The sequence below is a fragment of the Labeo rohita genome, chromosome 2, assembly GCF_022985175.1.
Source record: "Labeo rohita strain BAU-BD-2019 chromosome 2, IGBB_LRoh.1.0, whole genome shotgun sequence".
Taxonomy (NCBI): Eukaryota; Metazoa; Chordata; class Actinopteri; order Cypriniformes; family Cyprinidae; genus Labeo; species Labeo rohita.
The window spans coordinates 30,645,433-30,667,684 of record NC_066870.1 but is presented as its reverse complement, the minus strand read 5'-3'; the positions used below and the strand labels follow the sequence as shown (position 1 = coordinate 30,667,684).

The 22,252-nt window shown below is 37.0% G+C and overlaps 1 protein-coding gene and 1 pseudogene across 4 annotated transcripts in view; one reads left to right on the top strand and one right to left on the bottom strand.

Annotated features, from left to right (window-relative positions):
- The window catches only part of LOC127175936 (tripartite motif-containing protein 16-like), a 424,611-nt pseudogene that overhangs the window by 309,801 nt on the left and 92,558 nt on the right, over positions 1-22,252 (top strand).
- pard3ab (par-3 family cell polarity regulator alpha, b) overlaps positions 1-22,252 on the bottom strand; it is a 102,628-nt gene that overhangs the window by 11,627 nt on the left and 68,749 nt on the right. For all 4 annotated transcript variants that reach the window (XM_051127093.1, XM_051127110.1, XM_051127119.1 and 1 more), the window contains one exon: positions 21,445-21,675. In XM_051127093.1, coding sequence (XP_050983050.1) covers positions 21,445-21,675 — 231 coding nt within the window. The remainder of the gene's footprint in view (positions 1-21,444; positions 21,676-22,252) is intronic.

Below are 22,252 nucleotides of genomic sequence, written 5' to 3'. Positions count from 1 at the left end.
CATTTCTCAAAATATCTTCTTTTGCGTTCTACAGAACCAATTCCTACAGGATTGTAAGTAAATGAGGTTGCACAAATGATAGAATTTTCATTTTGGATGGAGTATCTCTTTAAAGATCATCAGTTTCGCCAGTGTTCCACATCCTCTTGGCATTTTTATCTAACAGCTGTGAGCTCAAAGCACTAGAATCAGGTCAAAATAATCAATACAAACCAAGCATGGATGAAAATGACAACAATAGTAGTAACTTGTCTCTTTTATTACTTTAAATGAACAGAAAAGAGAGCTTGGAGTGAGAAGCGATGAAACCAGATCTGTTTAAAAAGACTTCACGCAGGTAAACACACATGCTCATGAAAAACACACACAGTTTAAGTGGGCACTTATTGTTAATTTACCCCATTATTTTTCTTCAGCGCTCTATAAAGGCTGCCATTTTGTGGTCAAGAAAGTGCGTCGCAATCAAAAGTGCACTTCAGTGTGAATTCATCACTGATGTGATTAAGGGACTAACCCATTGTAACCCAACATCTGACGTTCATCCTCTCACAGCCTCATCTGTCATTTGTCCTCTCACAGCCTCATCTGACATTTATCCTCTCAGTCTCATCTAGAATTTTTTTCTCTCGCGGCCTCATCTGACATTCATCCTCTCACAGCCTCATCTAGAATTCATCCTCTCATATCCACATCTGACATTTGTCCTCTCACAGCCTCATCTGGCACTCATCCTCTGACAACCTCATCTGACATTCATCCTCTCACAGCCTCATCTAGAATTCATCCTCTCATATCCACATCTGACATTTGTCCTCTCACAGCCTCATCTGGCACTCATCCTCTGACAACCTCATCTGACATTCATCCTCTCACAGCCGCATCTGGCACTCATCCTTTGACAACCTCATCTGACATTCAGCCTCATCTAGAATTCATCCTCTCATATCCACATCTGACATTTGTCCTCTCACAGCCTCATCTGGCACTCATCCTCTGACAACCTCATTTGACATTCATCCTCTCACAGCCTCATCTAGAATTCATCCTCTCATATCCACATCTGACATTTGTCCTCTCACAGCCTCATCTGGCACTCATCCTCTGACAACCTCATCTGACATTCATCCTCTCACAGCCGCATCTGGCACTCATCCTTTGACAACCTCATCTGACATTCATCCTCTCACAGCCTCATCTAGAATTCATCCTCTCATATCCACATCTGACATTTGTCCTCTCACAGCCTCATCTGGCACTCATCCTCTGACAACCTCATTTGGCATTCATCCTCTCACAGCCTCATCTAGAATTCATCCTCTCACAGCCTCATCTAGAATTCTTCCTCTCATATCCACATCTGACATTCATCCTCTCACAGCCTCATCTAGAATTCATCCTCTCACAGCTTCATCTAAAATTCATCCTTTCACAGCTTCATCTAGAATTCACCCCCTCATATCCTCATCTGACATTCATTCTCTCACAGCCTCATCTGGCATTCACCCTCTCACAGCCTCACCTGGCACTCATCCTCTCACAGCCTCGTCTAGAATTTTTCCTGTTACAGTCTCATCTGGCATTCATTCTCTCAGTCTCACAAATATTTCATCCTCTCACAGCCTCATCAACATTTTTTCCTCTCACAGCCTCATCTAGAATTCATCCTCTCACATCCTCATCTGGCATTCATCATCTCAGTCTCCCCTAGAATTTTTCCTCTCACAGCCTCATCTGGCACTCATCCTCTCACAAGCTCATTTGGCATTCATCCTTTCAGTCTCCTCTATAATTTGTCCTCTCACAGCTTCGTCTGGCACTCATCCTCTGACAACCTCATCTGACATGCATCCTCTCATATCCTCTTCTGGCATTCATCCTCTCACAGCCTCATTTGGCATTCATCCTTTCAGTCTCCTCTATAATTCATCCTCTCACAGCCTCATCTGGCACTTGTCCTTTCACAGCCTCATCTGGCATTCATCCACTCACAGCCTCATCTGGCATTGACCCTCTCACAGCCTCATCTGGCACTCATCCTCTGACATTCATCCTCTTACAGTCTACTCTAGAATTCGTCCTCTCACAGCCTCATCTGGCATTGACCCTCTCACAGCCTCATCTGGCACTCATCCTCTGACATTCATCCTCTTACAGTCTACTCTAGAATTCATCCTCTCACAGCCTCATCTGGCACTTATCCTCTAATAACCTCATTTGGCATTCATCCTTTCTCAGTCTCATCTAGAATTTTTAATCTCACAGCCTAATCTAGAATTCTTCCACTCACAGCCTCATCTAAAAATCTTTCTCTCAGTCTCATCTGACATTCATCCTCACAGCCTCAAAGCATTGTTCTTCTCACAGCCTCAGCTACCACTTTCCCCCTCACATCCTCTCCTATCTTTCACTCTCTCATAGCCTCATTTAGAAATCACCCTCACACAGCCTTATAACTGCATTCATCCTTTCACAGCCTCATCTAGCATTCGCCCGGTGCATGGAGGGAGAGTCTGATTATAATGACTGTTATGATCTGCAGGAGTCATTACCGAAATGGCTCATCTAGAGGATGCAAAGACTCTGTGTACAGTCATGCAGCAAAGCTTTTAAAACCACTGATACACAAAAAGATAGATATGGGCAGATAAAACCTTTCTCTCTGACAGATCTCTTCATAAAAGGAATGAATGTTCCGGCCGAGCATATAATGCAGCATCTAATATCAATATGTAAACAGCTTCTAGCTTGTGAAAGGAGATTTGGAGACATATGGTCTCATCACAGGTCATAATTTGTTCTGAGAGCAGTGTGCATGTGATGTCAGGAATTGTGATAACGTCGGTTTTAATGTACTTTAAAAGACCTCCAGTCGCCATTAGAGCATATAAGAATCACTATCGCCGTGGTAACCATGCCTTCCTGCTGAAATGGATAGACCACATTGTTTTGGGCAGTTCAGTGCTTGCTATAAGTGCACAAATGGAAAGAGTGTGACAGATGCTGCTGTGCACTCAACACCTTCTGAGGAAGATAAATATAAAAGCATAAAAACAAAGACATTCACTATGAACATACAATATATCTATAACCATATTAGTAGTGATGAATATCAGTTGTTTTTTGATTAAATTACTAACATCAGTCCAATTAGGCTGATATTTGAAGCTAGATTAAAAGTATTGTTTTAGTCCCATTTGACACAGTACAGTCTTTCTATACCAGGTTACAGGTTATTGGCTATATCATAGATATTATATATAAACACATTTATGTTATCTGTATTCACAACTTCATGTCAAAATTGGCCTTTATCAGTTGGCCAGTATTCACAGTCATCTTGAAAATGGATAAAGGCAACAGCAGAAAGAAAACTACAAAGTTATTCCAATATAAACAAATATAAACAATTCAACACAAATGACTAGAATATAAAAAAAAACTATATCATGATGTATACACACACCATTACCCTGATATAAAAGTTTTTTATTCTTACATAAACGTATATTGTTTATACTGTCCACTTCTAGCTCTTGTAAAGCTTTCCTGAAATTTACAGCTGACGGGTCTTTCTCAGTCTCTGAGTGAAACAATATGTGCAGACATTACTGTGTGGGAATATAGCCACTGATACACACTTAAACACAAACGGATACACATCTCAGTGAAAAGGCCATGCATGTGTGTATTTGTGCTCGCTGGAAATTGAGAACAGAAATAAAGTCCTGCCAGTTATGCTGAGTGAGGTGACAAAAAAGGGAAAAAGGGGCAGAAAAAAAAACAGGCGCCAAGACTGTGCCAAACAATTTTACAATGCAGACCAGCTCACACACACAATATACATATACTAAGATACTTCCACATTAAACAGGGACTCTGTTTGATTATTTATATTGACTGCTATTACCTTATAGAATACGGAATACTGTTTCTGCCAAATATATGTATATATATATATGTATATATATATATATATATAAAAAAAAGTATTTTTTTAATTTAACAATTAAGATTTTTTTCTCAGAAACTCCCAATTGCGAGTTATAAAGACAGAATTGTGAGATATGAACTCGGAATTGTAAAAAACAAAGTGAGAATTGTGAGATATAAGCATACAATTCTGACTTTATTTCTCACAATATCGACACAATTCTGACTTTATAACACAATTGTGAGTTTGTATCACACAATTCTAATAAAAAAAAAAAAAAGACTGAACTGCGAGTTTACATTTGCCATTTCTGACTTTATAACTCGGAATTGCGAGTTTATATTATGCCGTTCCAAGAAAAAAAGTCAGAATTGCATGACAAACTCACAATTGTGAATTATAAAGTCAAAATTGCAAGATATAAACTAGCAACTGCGAAAAACGTAAAAATCATGAGATACATGTAATTGCAAGAAAAAGTCAGAATTGCGACATACAAAGTCGTTATTTCGAGAAATAAAGTCAGATTTGCGAGATACAAAATCCAAATTGCAAGAAAAAAGCAGAAATGCGAGATACAAAGTCGCTTTTGCGAGAAATAGTCAGAATTGCGAGACACAACATTGTTATTGTGAGAAATAAAATTAGAATTGCAAGATACAAAATCTGAATTGCAAGAAAAATACAAAGTCGCTTTTTTTTTTCAAGGAAGTCAAAATCGCAAGATACAAAGTCCGAATTGCAAGAAACAAAGTCGTCATTATGACAAAAAGTCAAAAATGCAAGATACAATGTCGTTATTGCGAGAAATAAAGTAAGAATTGTGAGATACAACGTCGTTAATGCAAGAAATAAAGTCAGAAATGCGAGATACAAAATTTGAATTGCAAGAAAAAAGTAGAAATGCGAGATAAAAAGACACTTTTGCGAGGAAGTCAAAATTGCAAGATGCAAAGTCCGAATTGCAAGAAAAAGTCAGAAATGTGAGATACAGTCACTATTGTGAGAAATAAAGTCAGAATTGCAAGATACAAAGTCACAATTGTGAGAAATAGTCAGATGTAAACATGCAATTCTGATGTTATTTCTCGCAATAGCGACTTTATATCCCACAATTCTGACTTTATAATTCACAACTGCGAGTTTATATCATGCCATTCTGAGAAAAAGGTCTGAATTACCAGTTTAGATCTCACAATTCTGACTTCATTTCTCAAAATTTTGAGTTTATATCTTGTAATTCTGACTTAAAAACTTATTAAGTTTATTAAGTTTATTATTAAGTTATAATCTCACAATTCTGAATAAGAATTTTGATATAAAGTCGCAATTAACTTTTTTATTCAGTGGTGGAAACAGGCTTATCTCTGTCTCTCTCTCTCTCTCTCTCTCGATATATATAGAGTTACAAAACATTTCTGTTAAAAAAAAGTTCTTTTCAGGAATGTCTCTTGAGCAGCAAATCAGCATATTAGAATGATTTTTGATAGATATGTGACAGTGAAGACTGATGACATCACAGGAATAAATGATATCTTAAAATATATTAAAATGCACAATTTTACTGTATTTTTTAATCTAATAAATGACGCCATGGTGAGCATAAGACATGTCATTAGAACCCATTCAAATACACACATCTCAGACTTTCTTGTAAGTTCATTTTCTTACTTTTCCTCCCCTTATGTTTAAACATCAAGCACATGAAGTTGTATTTCAGTACTGACAGCTTCAATTAACCATTGTTAAGTCATTAACTCATGGTAATGTTAGAGCTGTCAAGGCTTTAATTGTGGTTCTACACTGTACAGCACTCTGAATCACACCACTTCTTTTTAATAAGGCGTTTAACTCAGCATTTGACTTTCAGAGAGTCGAGTTACTCGGCCTAAAAGAGATCGATGTTCGTTGACACAGTAGGAAAACATGTTTAAAGGGGTTTGAAGGTTATAGCGAGTATCTGTTTAAATGATGGTGTTGCGTTTATGTCAGACGTGCTGCTAATTTGAAACATACGGGAGCATAAACTCTTCGGGCAGTGTGTGAGGAATGGCTCTAGTGGCCCATTGAGCCTTGAGTTTAAGTCACATCAAAGAATGACCTTCACATAAACACACACACACACACACACACACACATACAAACAGACACACACAGATGGTCGAGGTCCAGAGGAACAGTTTAGGCTTGTGTGGGATCTGTCTTGTAAATGGCTCAAGAGGCCTTTGCACACTCTCACACAGAGTCACAGAGACCTGTGTGTGTGTGGATAAACAGTTATGATTGATTTCAGCACCGTCGGAGGCAGTGGAGTTCAGCTCCCATGAGACACTGCGTAGCAAAGTGGCAGTCAGACTTCACCTTTGAAGATAGAAGAATGTTTATGAGTGCGTTTCTGATCTGTGTATTGCTGAAACACTTGCAGAAATCGCTCACTTGAAGTCCAATTAGTGTGTAAATCAAAAACAGGTTCAGGATGAGTTTGCATTCTCGAGCATGTGTGTTTTTTAAAACCACAGACAGCAAAAAATGTGAATATAGAGACTCTAGACTGTTGGAAACAATCAGACACAACAATAAACTTCAGTACAGTCACCACAACAAATAGTGTATGAAGGTTTTTTTTTTTTTTTTTTTCTACAAACCCACAGAGACCATTTTTTCACCCAAAAACACGAATGCTCAAAAGTTTGAAATAATTAAGATTTTTTTGTCTTTTAATGTTTTTGAAAAAAGTCACTTATGCTCAACAAAGCTGCAATCATTTGATGATAATGTAAAAAAAAAAACAGCAGTAAAAATGTGAAATATATTTACAATTTAAAAAAAATGCTTTTTACTTTAATATATTTTAAATTGTAATTTATTCCTTTGATGCAAAGCAGAATTTTCAGCAGCCTATTCTACTCTAGTCTTCAGTGTCACATGATCCTTCAGAAATCACTCTAATATGATTTGTATTCTAAAAAATGTAGTATGTTTCTGTAAGTGTAATATTCTCTGATCCACACAGTTTTGTACGTGTTAAACCCCAAAGTGACAAAAGTAGCGCATCTTTTCCCAAAAAACTGCACAATTCAAGGAATCTTTCATGTTTGAAGCACAAATGTCAAGGACGCCTTAAAATTTAATACTTCCTATGAGCAATAATGATGCAAGTGGCAGTAAAATGAGGAGGAGGTAGACTGCTTCTAAAATTCCTAACTAGAAAACGTAATTACATTTGAAAGAATTCAATAATTATAACCGAAAATTCCCTCCAGTGTGAATTACCCTCACAGTATTCTAGATACTTATACGTCCACTGGGGGACAATATGAGCTTTACGAGCAAGAGGGGTGACATTTCCGCAAATACGTCCATCAACGCTTCTTCCTGAAGTGTCTGAGAGACAGAGAAAATACAGCTGCCCTTCTCTCACCCTGACTGGACTAAAGTCGGCAGGAAACCCCCGGACTTTAGAACTATCAAGTACACAATGCTCAATGGACACACACACACACCTGATATACAAACAGACGGGAATTCTAAATTGCTTTAGTCTGGGTTTTGGCTTTGTTTTCCTATTGACGTGCTCCCTAAAGGCCTCATACATTCGCACGTCACAATTGTTTGATTATGTGCAATGCCTGCACATTACTGGTCAAACTACTTTTAATCATTAATTTCAGCAAGTGTAACACCGCATTCACACATCGCATACAAACAATCGTATAAACACATTACCCGTGTCACGCTGCAGAATTTGTCACATTCACCGAAACAAACACCTAATTTAGGTAGGTACAGCTGTAAACAGCGGATTGAAATGTAAATGGAAAATTCAAGGAAAATGTAAAAGTGCACAAGAAAATTCTACGCATTTATCCCAATCAGGATCACATTAGCCAAAAAGTGAACTTTTGTAACAACCCTCTTTTCCCGAAAAGCACAGCATGGTAACCCTAAAACACAAATTTTTACCCATATAATACCAATATAAACTCGCAATTCTGAAAAAACAAAGTTGCAATTCTTGGAAATAAAGTCACAAGATATAAACTTACAATTGTGACTTTTTCTCAGAATTGCAAGTTTATATCCATTTATCCCTTTATATATTAACAATTCTAACTTTATGACACTGAATTGTGAGTTAAGTCAGAATTGTTAGACATAAACTTGCAATTCTGAAAACATATTAGACTTTTTACCCCCTCAGAACTGGACTTTATAACTTCATTTTTTATATTTAACAATTCTTAGAAAAAATTCATATTTGCAAACTTGGAATTGCAAGGAAAACGAGAGTCTGAATTGCGACATACAAACTCGCATTTGCGAGAAAAAAGTCAGAATTCAGTATTTATCTTGCAGTTCTGACAATTTCTCGCAATTGTGAGTTTATATTCCACTATTCTGAGAAAAAAAGTCAGAATTGCGAAATATAAACTGAATTGCAACATATTAACTTGCATTTTTGAGAAAAAAAAATCAGAATTCAGTATTTATCTTGCAATTTTGATTTTATTTCTCACAGTTGTGAATTTATATCCCACTATTCTGAGAAAAAAAGTCAGAATTGCAAGATGTAACCTTGAAATTGCGAGAAAAATGTCAGAATTGTGACATACATTAGCATTTGCAAGAAAAAAAAAGTCAGAATTGAGAGTTTTTATCTTGCAATTCTGAATTTATTTCTCACAATTGTGAGTTTATATCTCACAATACTGAGAAAAAAAAAAAAAAATTGCAAGATAAAATACCGTTTTTTAATCAGTGGATGAAAAACAGGCTTCTATAAACACAAACTGACAAGGTACCATGGTAATATTAATGGTTTCCACATAGATATTTACATGATAAACTAAATGTACATGATTTACATGCTATTTCAAAGCGCTTCAAGGAATACCATGTTTCTTGAAGCAATCTGGAATATCATGTAAAAACATTAATATTCTGGTAGAAACTGGTATCATACAGTGGTTTACATGTGGTTACCATGGTTACAGGGAAATTAAAATTAGTAAAGGGTGTGTGGTTTCCATGGTTTCAGTTGGGCATAGGTGGGCAGGTTTGTGTGGTGTGGTTGCCAGGGTTACGGCACCGTGCAATGCGGGTAAAGAGCTTTCATTAATGTAACCAAAAGATAAGGCTAATGGACTGGCGGTTTACGGGTAAGGAGTGTGTGTTTGTGTATGTGTGTATATGTGTGTGTGTACTGCTGCGTACCGACTCCTAATAGTATTAATCCTGTGCATTTAAGGGAGTCAGTACTTATGGATTTCTCATTACTTCTGCTAACACAATCATGTGTGAGATGTGTGTGTGTGTCAGATCGATAACACCAGAGTGATTCCCCATTCCGATCATTAGATCTGCTTTGCCGATCAGTGTCTTGACACTGGAAGGGGTTATAAATACAGAAACATTTATGTCTACGACACACGTGTAAACCAAGTAGCTCAGCATAAGGCCAATTTGTTAATGCATGAAGTCGTGGACTGCAGAGCTAATGCAAAACGAGCATTTGTGGTTAAAAAGTATATCAGTTTTAGAAAATGCCTAATCGTTTTGTGAGATACCATCCTTATTCCTCGGCTGGGGTTGTGTAGAGCCTTTTGAAGTTGCAATGAAACCACAATTTCGACCTTCAACCCTTTAGCCACTATTGAAGTTCACTATATGGAGAAAAATCCTGGAATGTTTTCCTTCTTTTTGACTGAAGAAAGAAAGACAGGAATGTCTTGGATGACATGGGGTGAGTAAATTATCAGGAAATTTTAATTCTGGAGTAAACTAATCCTCTATATACCTGTATGGAATGCTGTGTTTAATTTTGGTCAAAATTAGGCATCTTAGAAAGCAGCAAATGTCTAGGTAGGCAGCTTGCTGGGGTTTGAAACAGGCCTAATGTCTTCACAGGAGAGACTGAGTAGGTGTGAGTGTGTGTGTGAGAGAGATCTTTTGGTATGAATGCTCTAATTGGCTCTCTGTACTTCCTGTAACTCCAGCAGTCTGCCTGTTAGCGACACCTCGCACACTTCACTGTACCTTTCCACATGTCAGTCAGGTCATGTGCTGTGAACAGACCTACAGAAAACACCCTGTTAACTGTCAAGCACAAGCTGAGGAAACTCCAACCAAGTGCTTCTGATAAAAATCAGCTCATATTTATATTCAAGTCATGATTATGAGTTACAGCGTTCGAATATAAACTCCTAATGACTCATTCATCTGAGTGACACGTTCTACAGCAGCCATTAACAACACAGACAGTGAGATAATATTTCTAAGCTAATGTCTCATAAACGCACAAGCGCACGCCGAGCTCACAGCATGACTGAGCGCGAACGTCGACAACAGAACCAATTAAATCCGAACATGTAGTCGTGCACGGAGGGGGACAGTTTTAATGTCACACTGAAGTCACTTCTCTCTGAAATATGAAGTCGCCTCTCATCAGTAAATCTGTCTGCAGCAGAACGTGGTTTAAAGAAAACCTCTGACCGCAAAAAAATAAGAAAAAGGTTACTGAACTGCAATTTGTACTGAAATGAGAAAATTGTCTTTAGATACACACCATGTTAACTGAACCAGTCTGAGATTTTTGTGATTGTCAAAACTCACATGATAGCTAATGTAAGCTGCCTGCATTGCGACAAAGTCCAAAATCCAAGATGGTGGAGAGAGTCAACAAAATGCCATTTTTTTAACGTACTAAAGGGATAGTTTGCCCAAAAATTAAATTTTGTCATTAATTTCTCACGCTCATGCCGTTCCAAATCCGTGTTGCTCATCTTCGAAACATCAATTAAGAGATTTTTTATAAAATCTGCATAGACAGCAATGTAACCACCATGTTTAAGACCCAAAAAGGAGATAAGAACCTCGTTAGAATAGTCCATGTGACATGTGTGGTTCAATCTTAATTTTATGAAGATACGAGAATACTTTTTGTGCACTAAGAAAACAAAAATAACAACTTTTATTTTTTCTTCCATGTTAGTCTTTAACGCATGTTCATTAGACTATCACACTGTACAGTCTTCGTAAACATGTCTGAACATTTCGGCAGAGAGGATGACTTGCACTCGGAAACTTGCAATTCTGATAAAAAGTAAGAATTGCAAGGAAAATGTCAGAATTGTGATATACAAACTCACATTTGCGAGAAAAAAATCTGAATTGAGAGTTTTATCTCACAATTCTGAATTTATTTTTCACAATTGAGAGTTTATATCTTAAAATTCTGAGAAAAAAAAAAAAAAAAGAAGAGAAAGATAAAAACTCGCAATTACCTTTTTTTTACTCAGTAGCGGAAACGGGCTTCCGTACATACAAACTGACAAGGTACCACGGTAATATTACTGGTTTCTACAAATTTACATGATAAATAAAGTGTAAATGTGGTGATTCTAGTAAACATGCAATGAAGACTGACACGAAAGAAAAGAAATTGTTGACTAAAGTTATTTTGGTTTTCTTTGCACACAGAAAGTATTCTTGTAGCTTCAAAAAATTAAAGGGGTCATCGGATGCTAAATTCACTTTTAAATGTTGTTTGAACATTAATGCGTGTTGGCAGTGTATGTACAAATCTACCCTATAATGATAAAAATCCATGCAGTGGTTTTTAATTAATCTGTAAAAATAATATCCCCTTTTTCAAATCGAGCCATTCTCAGATGTCTGTCGTTGTGGCGCCACACCAACAAAGGCTGCTCCCACGATAGTTGATTGACATGAGCATAAGGGTTTTTTTTTAATGAATCTTTGCGATCGCCTTTCCTAATAATGTGCTAATTAGCAAGTTTAGCAGCTAAACGCAGCTAAATGCGGCTAAAGTAAACAGGCTTGTCACTCCACAGAGAGAAGAGAGAGGCGGGGCGAGCAGAGCTCATTTGCATTTAAAGTGGCCTCGACCAGAATAGGATGATTTGGAAAGGTAAAAAGGGTGTTTTACACAACCATTGAGAATTTTTAACCAAAGTATATTATAGACTTTTCATTAAGACCCTAAAGAATCATATCAACTTGTCACATGGACTATTTTAACAATGCCTTTGCTACATTTCTGGGCCTTGAATGTAGTAGTTGTGTTGCTGTCTATTCAGGCTCAGAAAGCTCTTGGATTTAATAAAATAATTTGTGTTCCGAAGATGAAAGAAGGTCTTACAGATTTGGAACGACATGATGGTGAGTAAATAATGACAGAATTTTCATTTTTGGGTGAACTTTCCACTTAAAAGTTGGGTAGACAAAGCATGGGTAGACAGCAGACATTAAAGCAGCACACTAGGCTTTGGTCGCTACCAATTCTGAGACCAAATCCACATGTTCAAACCTAGAGTTTTTCCAACAGATGCAAGATCTACTTTGCAAACAGCTGCACTTGTCACCCTAGAATAAGAAAGAAGAGAACAAACTACACACAAACTTGATTTTTGTAGAATGCTAAATACACAAAGAAAGCAGCCTACTTATATGGAAACTATATTCTGAAAAAAAAAAAAAAAAAAAAAAAAAATTCAAGAGGGAAAAAGACAGGGAGAGGAGAGGCGCATTTCCAACAGAAGAACAATGTTCTGTCAGAAAAGTAGGTCATCTTGTTGAGGGGTCAGAGAAAGGGTATCCACTCAATTCAGCTGAACTCTTCAATTCTCACACACACACACACACACACACACACACACACAAACACATATACATACATCTATCTATCTATCTATATATATATATATATATATATATATATATATATATATATATATATATATATATATATATATATGTATAAACAGCTAACAAACTTATTTCACATGCAGAAAACAGGTGAATTCACTCATAGATAAACACCAAACAGAGTCTGGCTTTGTACTGAGAGTACTGCAAACTAGAAAGGAAAAACTCCAAACCCTGTCAGAGCTGTGGCACAGCGATTCACATACCAGACACATTAAGCAATGGTAGTCTAACCTGTAACATGTACACATCCTAGCTTACCTTCTTTAGTTTCTAAAAGAGATAAAAGTCAACAACCCCACTCCCTGTTCTAGAAACATACAAAGCATCTCTTAGGCCATGTTTACACCTGGTATTAAAGGAGTAGCTCACTTCCAGAATAAAAATTTACAGATAATGTACTCACCCCCATGGCATCCAAGACGTTTATGTCTTTTTTCCTCAGTCGTAAAGAAATTATGTTTTTTTAGGAAAACATTTTAGGATTCCTCTCCAAATAATGGACTTCTATGGTGCCCCTGAATTTGAACTTTCAAAATGCAGTTTAAACGCAGCTTCAAAGGGCTCTAAATGATCCCAGACAAGGAAGATAGGTCTTATCTAGCAAAACGATTGGTTATTTACTAAAGAAATTTACAATTTATATACTTTTTAACCTCAAACGGTCATCTTGTCCAGGTCTGTATAAACTGTTTTTTTCACGGTTCAAGACAGTTAGTAAATGTCGAAAAACTCCCATGTCATTTTCTCCTCCAACTTCAAAATTGTCCTACGTTGCTGTTTTACCTTTTTTGACCTTTGCATGTTCACTTTGTAAACACTGGGTTGGTACTTCTGCAGCGATTTAGGACGATCTTGAAGTTGGAGGAGAAAATGAGATAGGAGTTCATGCAGACCTAGACAAGACGACCGTCTGAGGTTAAAAAGTATATAAATTGCACATTTTTTTTTTTAAAATAACCAATTGTTTTGCTAGATAAGAACCTTATTCCTCGGCTGGGATCGTTTAGAGTAGTGGTTCTCACCTCCAGTCCTCGAGGTCCACTGCTCTGCACATTTTGTCTCCCTCATTCAACACACCTGATTCAGATCATCAGCTCATTAAGAGAAAGATTCATGAACTGAACTGAGTGTGTCAGATTCAGAAACACACAAAATGTGCAGAGCAGCGTGCCTGGAATTGAGAACCACTGGTTTAAAACCCTTTGAAGCTGCATGTAAACTGCATTTTGGAAGCTCAAACTCAGGGCACCATAGAAGTCCATTATATGCAGAGGAATCCTGAAGTGTTTCCTTAAAAAACTATTTCTTTACGACTGAAGAAAGAAAGACATGAACATCTTGGATGACAAGGGGTGAGTACATTATTTGTAAATTTAAGTTCTGGAAGTGAACTACCCCTTTAACATCCATTTGAACTCTTAGAAACCACTCATCAGCTGATTATATTTGTGAGAAATAACTGGGAAGCAAAAAATAGCACGTTGCTACCAGGTGTAAACAGGGCCACATACGTCCTTTAGCAATTGCTTTCTAATAAAAGCTACAGAGACGGTCCCAGAAGCAATTAGGGGCATAGTGGTGATCGAGGAGGTCTGGGATCTCGGTAACGTTGGTTTTTGGGTCACCCTGACTCGGTTCTGAACTTTCAACCTCTATTTGACGTCACGTCTCCAGCGAGCAAAAGTTAAGCATACCGAGCCGAGAAAATCTGAAACCATATGTCACATTACACAAAATACACAATCTGATGTCTCAGTGGAATATTCGGGACTATAACAGATGGTTATTATCCGCTAATGTCTGTTTATCGCTATACTCGGTTTAACGTCTGCATGTGTGGCCCTATAATTAATAATCAGAAGTTGTGACAGATTAAATCCATCAGATAATATTGCAAATATTGGATTTAGTTACATTATGGGAGGCCTGTTTGAGTTTGAGTAGAGAAAGATTTCTTCTGTCTGTGTCAATTGTCACTGTTAATCTACACAACATTTTCATTAATAACACACACAAGCAAGCACACAGACAGTTTTCCATGAAAGATGATTCTTTCTTTTGTGTTCCACAGAAGAATACAAGTTTGGAGGGTAATAAATGATGACAGAATATTCCATTTTGGCTGAAGCATTCCTTTAAATGAGCATTCATTCACTAGCCAGAACAAGAAAGCAAGCGAGCTACTGAGAAAACATATCCGAGTAATTTTCTTGGAGATAAATCAACATGAAAAGGGTAATGTAGCTCTATATTGTGTTGAATGTCTTTTGATCCATTCATCATTAGAGCGTCTAACTTGGTCCAAATGAGAGATGGTTCAACCACCAGCGCTGTGGGGCTTCATTAACGTCGCCCCACTGCTGTTCATTTATAAACATTAGACCACAATCAGACACAAACTCTCAGTGGCTGCAACCACAGACCACCAGCTACTACAAACACACTGACCCCTCAGCAGATCTTTCCAAAAACAAACCATGTGTGGAGTGTGCGGATGAGCCGCAGGGTCTCGAATATCAGCTGTGTTATGCTAACGGATAAAATAACTTCCAATATAAACTTGAAACACGTATATAGCAGAAAGATCTTTTTGACCTAAGATTTTAATGCACTATCCACCTTATTTTTCCCGTAAGAGCGGGCACAGCCATTTGTACATTTTAAGTCTGGCTTCCGTTCTCATCTGAGTCCAGCTATTTTTAGCTGTACAGACAGCTCATTTTGCTGCTTGATATTGCAAATGGCTATGTCTTACCATATTATTTTCATGTATTATCTTAATTATGAACACTGATTTGTAGTGTAAACTGTAGTGCAATTGTAGTGCAAACTGTTTTACCGTTTACTGCATGTTGTTATCTTCTCATTACTTCCCTATAGAGGCTAATGAACCAGAAGTCTCACCCATAGGCCTACTTCCGTGTTGAAAAATAAGGTAGATAACATTTACAACCCAAGCTCCACCCAGAGCAAGCATTCAAACTCAGGCCATTAGAGTTTCAGCCTATTTTTACCTCAGAAACACATTGAAAACGTATGATAAATCAATCTAGCTATTGCATCTTTTACTATACAGGATTTAATGAAACACCATAACGTGGCGAACAAACATTTTTTGTACTCTACACAGTTATTCAGAACCTCAGAATTCATTTGGCCAATTTTTTTAACCTTCATGTTGTGTTCTGGTCTTTTTCCCCAATGATGTTAGTTAATATTACTGAACTAGACTAAAACTTAATGGCTTTGCTCGTGGGCATAATTTTTTTTATTCTGTACTTTTTTGCGATTTTCTTTTACACTAGTGGTGTTCCTGGACAAAAAATGGCCATCCTACAAAAATGCTTATACATTTCTTATGCCATATTGTTACCAAATAATGGATTCAATCTTTTTATCAACTTGTTTTCTTTCAATTAGCACAGTTTTTGAATTTTTTTCTGATCTCAGGCCTCATTAATCTCAGCTTATGTTTAAGTGAACACTGCCAAAATTATCTGCAAATAATGCTTTTTTGTCAAAACATGACCACATTTTACAGTGCCTTGCAAAAGTAAGCTGAAAAAAACAAAACAAAAAAATAATAGAACCATCACAGAAAATGCAATACAAATACCATTACAAATACCATTACAAACATTACAAATCATCAACTTTTAACCATTAAAACCATTGAAAAATGGTTTTCAGTAGTGTGTTTTGGGATATATTCCATTGGGATTTATTGGTTTTAACAAGCCAGCAATAGAAGGTGACCAGTTACCAGTAGAGACCAACTGGGTTCATTACAGTTTTCATTAAAACCAATACAAGTCCCATTATAGCCAGTAAAACCATTACAAATTTTGTGATGGTGTCTATCGTTTTTTTTTTTAGCAAGGCCCCTTTGTCATTTTTATGTTTTATGTTGCAGCCTTAAGTTAAACTGCTTTCAATTTTTTTCCCCACATCAAACTACACTCCAGACACCATAATGACAAAGCACATGAAGACACATGAAAACCCAATTGGAATTTGCAAAAAAAGCAACTAAAGTACCTTCAGACTGTGAGAAACAAGATTCTCTGGTCTGATAAACCTCAATTCCAAGCATCATGTTTGAAGGAAACCAAGCACTGCTCATCACCATGTGCTGGTAGCAGCCTCGTGCTGTGGGGCTGTTTTTCAGCGGCAGGGACTGAGGGACTCGTCAGAGTAGAAGAAAAGCTCAGTGCATCAAAATATTGAGATAGCCTTAATGAAAACCTAGTCTAGAGCATTCAGAATCTGGGCAGAAGGCTCACCTTCCAACAGGACAATGACCCTAAGCACACAGCAAGAATGGCTTATAAACAATTCTGTCCTTGAGAGGCCCAGCCAGAGCCTGGGCTTGAACCCAATCAAATATTTCTAGAAAAACCTAAAGGTAAAAAAATGGCAGATAATTGCCAAATGCTGATGTACAAAGTCTGTTGCATCATACCCCAAAAAGACTTGAGGCTGTAAAGGTGCTTTAACTAACTTACTGAGTTAAGGGTATGAATACTTATGCAATGTACTTATTTCAGTGTTTTGTTTTTAATACACTTGCAAAGTTTGCTGGTCCTTAGCTGAACCAGCAAAGGACCAGCTTAAACCAGCATATGCTGTTTTTTTTTCACCAGGGTATGAATACTTTTGCAAGGCAATGTATATAACATCAATTAATATTCAGCAATTTGGCTTGTCTTAAACATAGGACTATTTTTACTCAAAAAAAATTCTGTCAACATTTATTCCCTCAGTGTTCACTGGATTTCAACGCTGTTTGGTTTACAACGTTTTTCAAAATACCAACTTTCATCTTCCACAGAGGAAGGAACTTCAAATTTGGAATGACAAGAGAGTGAGTAAAGATGACAAAATGTTTATTTTTGTGAGGACTACACTCAACCAGGCCAACACATGGAGGACAGCCAATCAAAAGTAAAACAAAAGCAAAAAGTCTTAAAATCTTCTCAACACAAACAGCTAAAGGTCAGAGAGGAAACGACGATGGTCCTATTAAATTTCATTGGAAGAATCATAACATAATCACTCGATGTGAGATAAAACTAAATGCGTATACAATACGTTGTTTGTAACAGAAAATCTATTTTCCAAACCACAGAGGTGGCCTTTTCCCTTACAGTGGCACATCTAAATTCTGCTACCACTCATTGCTCTTCTCTTCACTCATTTATTTCTTTTAATTAGCAGTGGTGTCACACTCTCTTTATCCGTCTGTAAGCTGTGAGTTTGTTCCTGACGCTTTGGTTTTTCTTAATCCGCGCTTTTTTTCCACGCAGCGTGCCAGGGAATGCTGATAATGAGCTTAAACTTGTGTGTGTATGCATGTGTGTGTGAGTTCTCAGCATGAATGCTGTGGGATTAGTCAGATGTTTACCCTCTGTGTGCGTTTGGCTGCTTTAATTGGCCTCTGCAACGTTCATTCTTTAAAATTCCCTACAGGGCCCATAGTCAACTCAGCAAGACACACAAACACACCGACACAACTAAAGTTTGTCAGGAGGAGGGAGGAATGTTGATTACACAGGGGCTCCATCGCTGCGGTGGGAGACCAGAGACATGGACAGCGGCCCCATGGTCATCAGCTCAGATGTGAACAGGAAGGGCTCAGATAACTCTCATAACGGCAAAGAGAAAAAACATGCAGAAACTGTGTGTGCGTGCGCACGTTGTCGCTCTCTGCCTCAAATCTAAGAAGTCAATTTAATAAAACCTGAGAGAATCAAATCCCAGCTCAGAGAGGAGGGGTCATGAGTGGAAATGAATAAGAGAGATTGAGTTTAATTCATTTAAACTGCCCTCTCTCTCTCTCTCTCTCTCTCTCTCTCTCTCTCACACACACACACACACACACACACACCTCTCTTTTTTTTCTGATCTAATACATTTGCCTGATCCTTCCATTAACAATGAAATCCTCTGAGCAATTCAAGAAAAAAACATATCAATAGATCACAAGAACACAGATTAAACAGATTACAGACTCAAAGATCACAAACACACACGCTCCAACAAAGCCACATCTAGCCTGGTGGGTGAACAGAAACCCTGGGGAGAAAGATATTTATAATTGAACTCACAACCTCAGACATCAGCCACATGCACTGCTTCATTAACTGTTGTTTCTTTCATTTGCAGTTATCTTTATATTTAATTCCATTGTTTTTTTTCCTTCTTCTGTTTAGTCACTATTTTTCTGTGTATATTGGCACTTTTAAACACATGTGACCCTGGACTACAAAAGTCATAAGAGACAAATTTTTTGAGATTTATACATCATCTGAAAGCTGAAAACTTTCCATTGATGCATGGTTTGTTAGGATAGGACAAATTAGGCTGAGATACAACTATTTGCAAAAATCTGAAATCTGGGGGTACCGAAAAAAAAAAAAAAAAATCTAATTATTGAGAAAATCACCTTTAAAATTGTCCAAACGAAGTTCTTAGCAACACATATGTAACCCCGGACCACAAAACCAATCATATGAAGCATGGTTATATTTGCAGCAATAGCCAACAGTATATTGCATGAGTCCAAATTATCAATTTTTCGTATCGATTATCGATTTAAGTAAAGATCATGTTCCATGAAGATATTTTGTAAATTTCCTACCCTAAATATATCAAAACATAATTTTTGATTAGTAATACCCATCGCTAAGAACTTCATTTGGACAACTTTAAAGGCAACTTTCACAATATTTTGACTTTTTTGCACCCTCAGATTATAGATTTTCAAATAGTTGTTGTAGAATCTCCTATCCTTACAAACCATACAATGCAAAGCTTATTTATTCAGCTTTCAAATAATGTACAAATCTCAAAATCCAAAAAATTACCCTTACGACTAGTTTTGTAGTTCAGGGTCACATATTACGAATTAAAAATTAAGTTTTGATATATTTACAGTAGTAAGTGTACAAAATATTTTCATGGAACATGATTTTTACTTAATATCCTAATGATTTTTGGCATAAAAGAAAAAACGATAATTTAAACCCAAACGACGTATTTTTGGCTACGGCTACAAATACACCCATGATACTTACGACTGGTTTTGTAGTTCAGGGTCACATATTACTAATCAAAAATTAAGTTTTGATATATTTACAGTAGTAAATTCACAAAATATTTTCATGGAACATGATCTTTACTTAATATCCTAATGATTTTTGGCATAAAAGACAAATCGAAAATTTTGACCCATACAATGTATTTTTGGCTATTGCTACAAATATACTTGTGGTATTTACGACTGGTGTTGTGGTCCAGGGTCACATATATGCACGTACAAATATGTATATGTATTCTTGTGCATACTGAAGGTGGGTTTGTGCACGTTTTGTGTGCATATAAGCCTTTTATCAGGTTTTAAAAAGTAGTTCTGCTGACTGAACAGATATATTTCTCATTTACTTAAACGTTCTGCACTGAGGGACTTATACCATACTGCAGCTGATAGCCAGAACGCTACAACACTCTGATTTCTAGGTCAGATATTGTGTGCATGTGTGCGTTTGTGTGTGTGCCTGGCTAAAGCAGTGACATTGTAAAAATGACTATTACTGTTGGATTTCCACTGCAACCTCTTTCACAACTGATACTGGGAATTGTTCTGAGTGTTCAGAGACTAACCGATACTCTAGATTGCTCATATTATGGACCCCAACTGTGCATTTCAAGTGCTTACACAATACAAGTTTACTCAACAAAAAAGACTCTGTCTCTAAATGACTTTGCCAAAATATGACTGTTCGGTGAAAGTGTCCGCCAAGTGAAAATGAGAAAATGCGAAAAACACTCACAAAAGAAAAGGATCAACTTACGAGACCCCTTGCTAATAAAAAAGTTGTTTAATTAAAATCTAAAAATGATAAAAGTTGTGTGCCTGATGCTGAATGAGAAACAAGAAACATTAAACATTAAAATGACACACTTAATTGAAAACATTCTCTCTGGATAAATTAGGGTGAGTAATTTACAGATTTATATTAGGGGAAATGTTGAAGACGCTGTTCACATTTGTCACAGTTGACGAGGATTTGCTCTTTAAAAGATAATGTTATCTTCCTGCCATTTTAAAAACACTAGAGAATGACTTCCTGTTGTGGTCAATGTCATCATCATAGTATAGAATGACTTCAATCAGTCTAAATATCCTTAAGCATCACATCAGGCATCGGAAAAAGGCTTTTCAGACTGCCACATCCACAGCTGTTCTGGCTACTTGGTCTCAACTAATATGATCTGACAGCCTGCAATAAAGCTGATTGGCTGAAACTTAGAAAACAGGAAGCTATAAGATCACTATATATACATACAAGCTATACTGTTTGTATAACGCATCACACACACACTCCTACACAGTGTTTCCCTCTAAAGCCCATAAAAACACACCCACCCACACACTGTGCCCCCTTTAAGATCCACTTCCCATGCAAATTTGTAAGGATAATTCCCACAGTTCCATTCTCTGCATCTCACTGTGGAATGACACCCATTTCCTGTTCCCTAAGGGTTCTTACAGGAAGTGGCCTTCCTGTCTCACTCTGCCTGTGTTTGTTTTAGTCTCAAGAAAACATGCAACTCTGACACAACCCAAACAAAACATTCTCACAATTTGGGTTTTATGAAACCCCTAGAGAATGCTTTTTAACACTTTATACAACTCAAGGAGAGTAGAATCGCATCTTCATAATCACAGGTCAGTCAAATCAAATGACTATGATATTTAGAAATGTTGTTAGAGTAAGTACCTGTCTGACGTAGAGGGGTGTCCGTTACGGGCGTTCTGTTTATGTGTGTACGGTGAGTCCGGAGGCGTGTGGATCCGATGGTACCCGCCGTGTTCCAAAGAGCCGATGCCGGCGTATGGAGGCTCCTCGGGAGGAAGTGAGGTCAGGGTGGACCGGCTGAAGTCTTGGATCTCAGCATAGTCTCGCTCTCTGGCCTGACGCTGACGAATCTCTCGCGTTTTAGCCTGGATCCTATAAAAAAGGAATCACAAAACGCACAGATTAAAAACTGAAAAATTAATTTAAAAGCAACAGAAAAACAAGTAATAACAGACAGATCTGATCCATTATCATGAAATGTCTTGTTCTGGCATGGAAAACATGATTTATTGCAGTATAATTTAAAGAAGTTCAGTTTAGTTTAATTTGGTACTAAGTCTAGGGACCTGTAACCTTCTTGTCATAGTTTATTATAGTGTTAATGTAATAAATATTAAATCAGTTATTTTCATTAGCATTTTCTGGCTTCTTTATTGACGCGTTAGAAACATTGTATGCAACAAAACATGCAAGATAAATATACTTACACATATTCATTTGTATAAATATACATATGTATTTTAAATAATGTCAATTAAAACTTAAATGTTATTATTATTATTACATTATTTTTATTGCCATTTCTACACCATTTTCAACATCTTTTTTGTCACTTGTTTTTTGTGTAAATTAAATGTAAAAATATACAACGCAAGTATACCAAACCATATTGATACATACATTCAATTTAATATTAATTTTTTTTTTTTTTTTTTTTAAGCATTTCTGG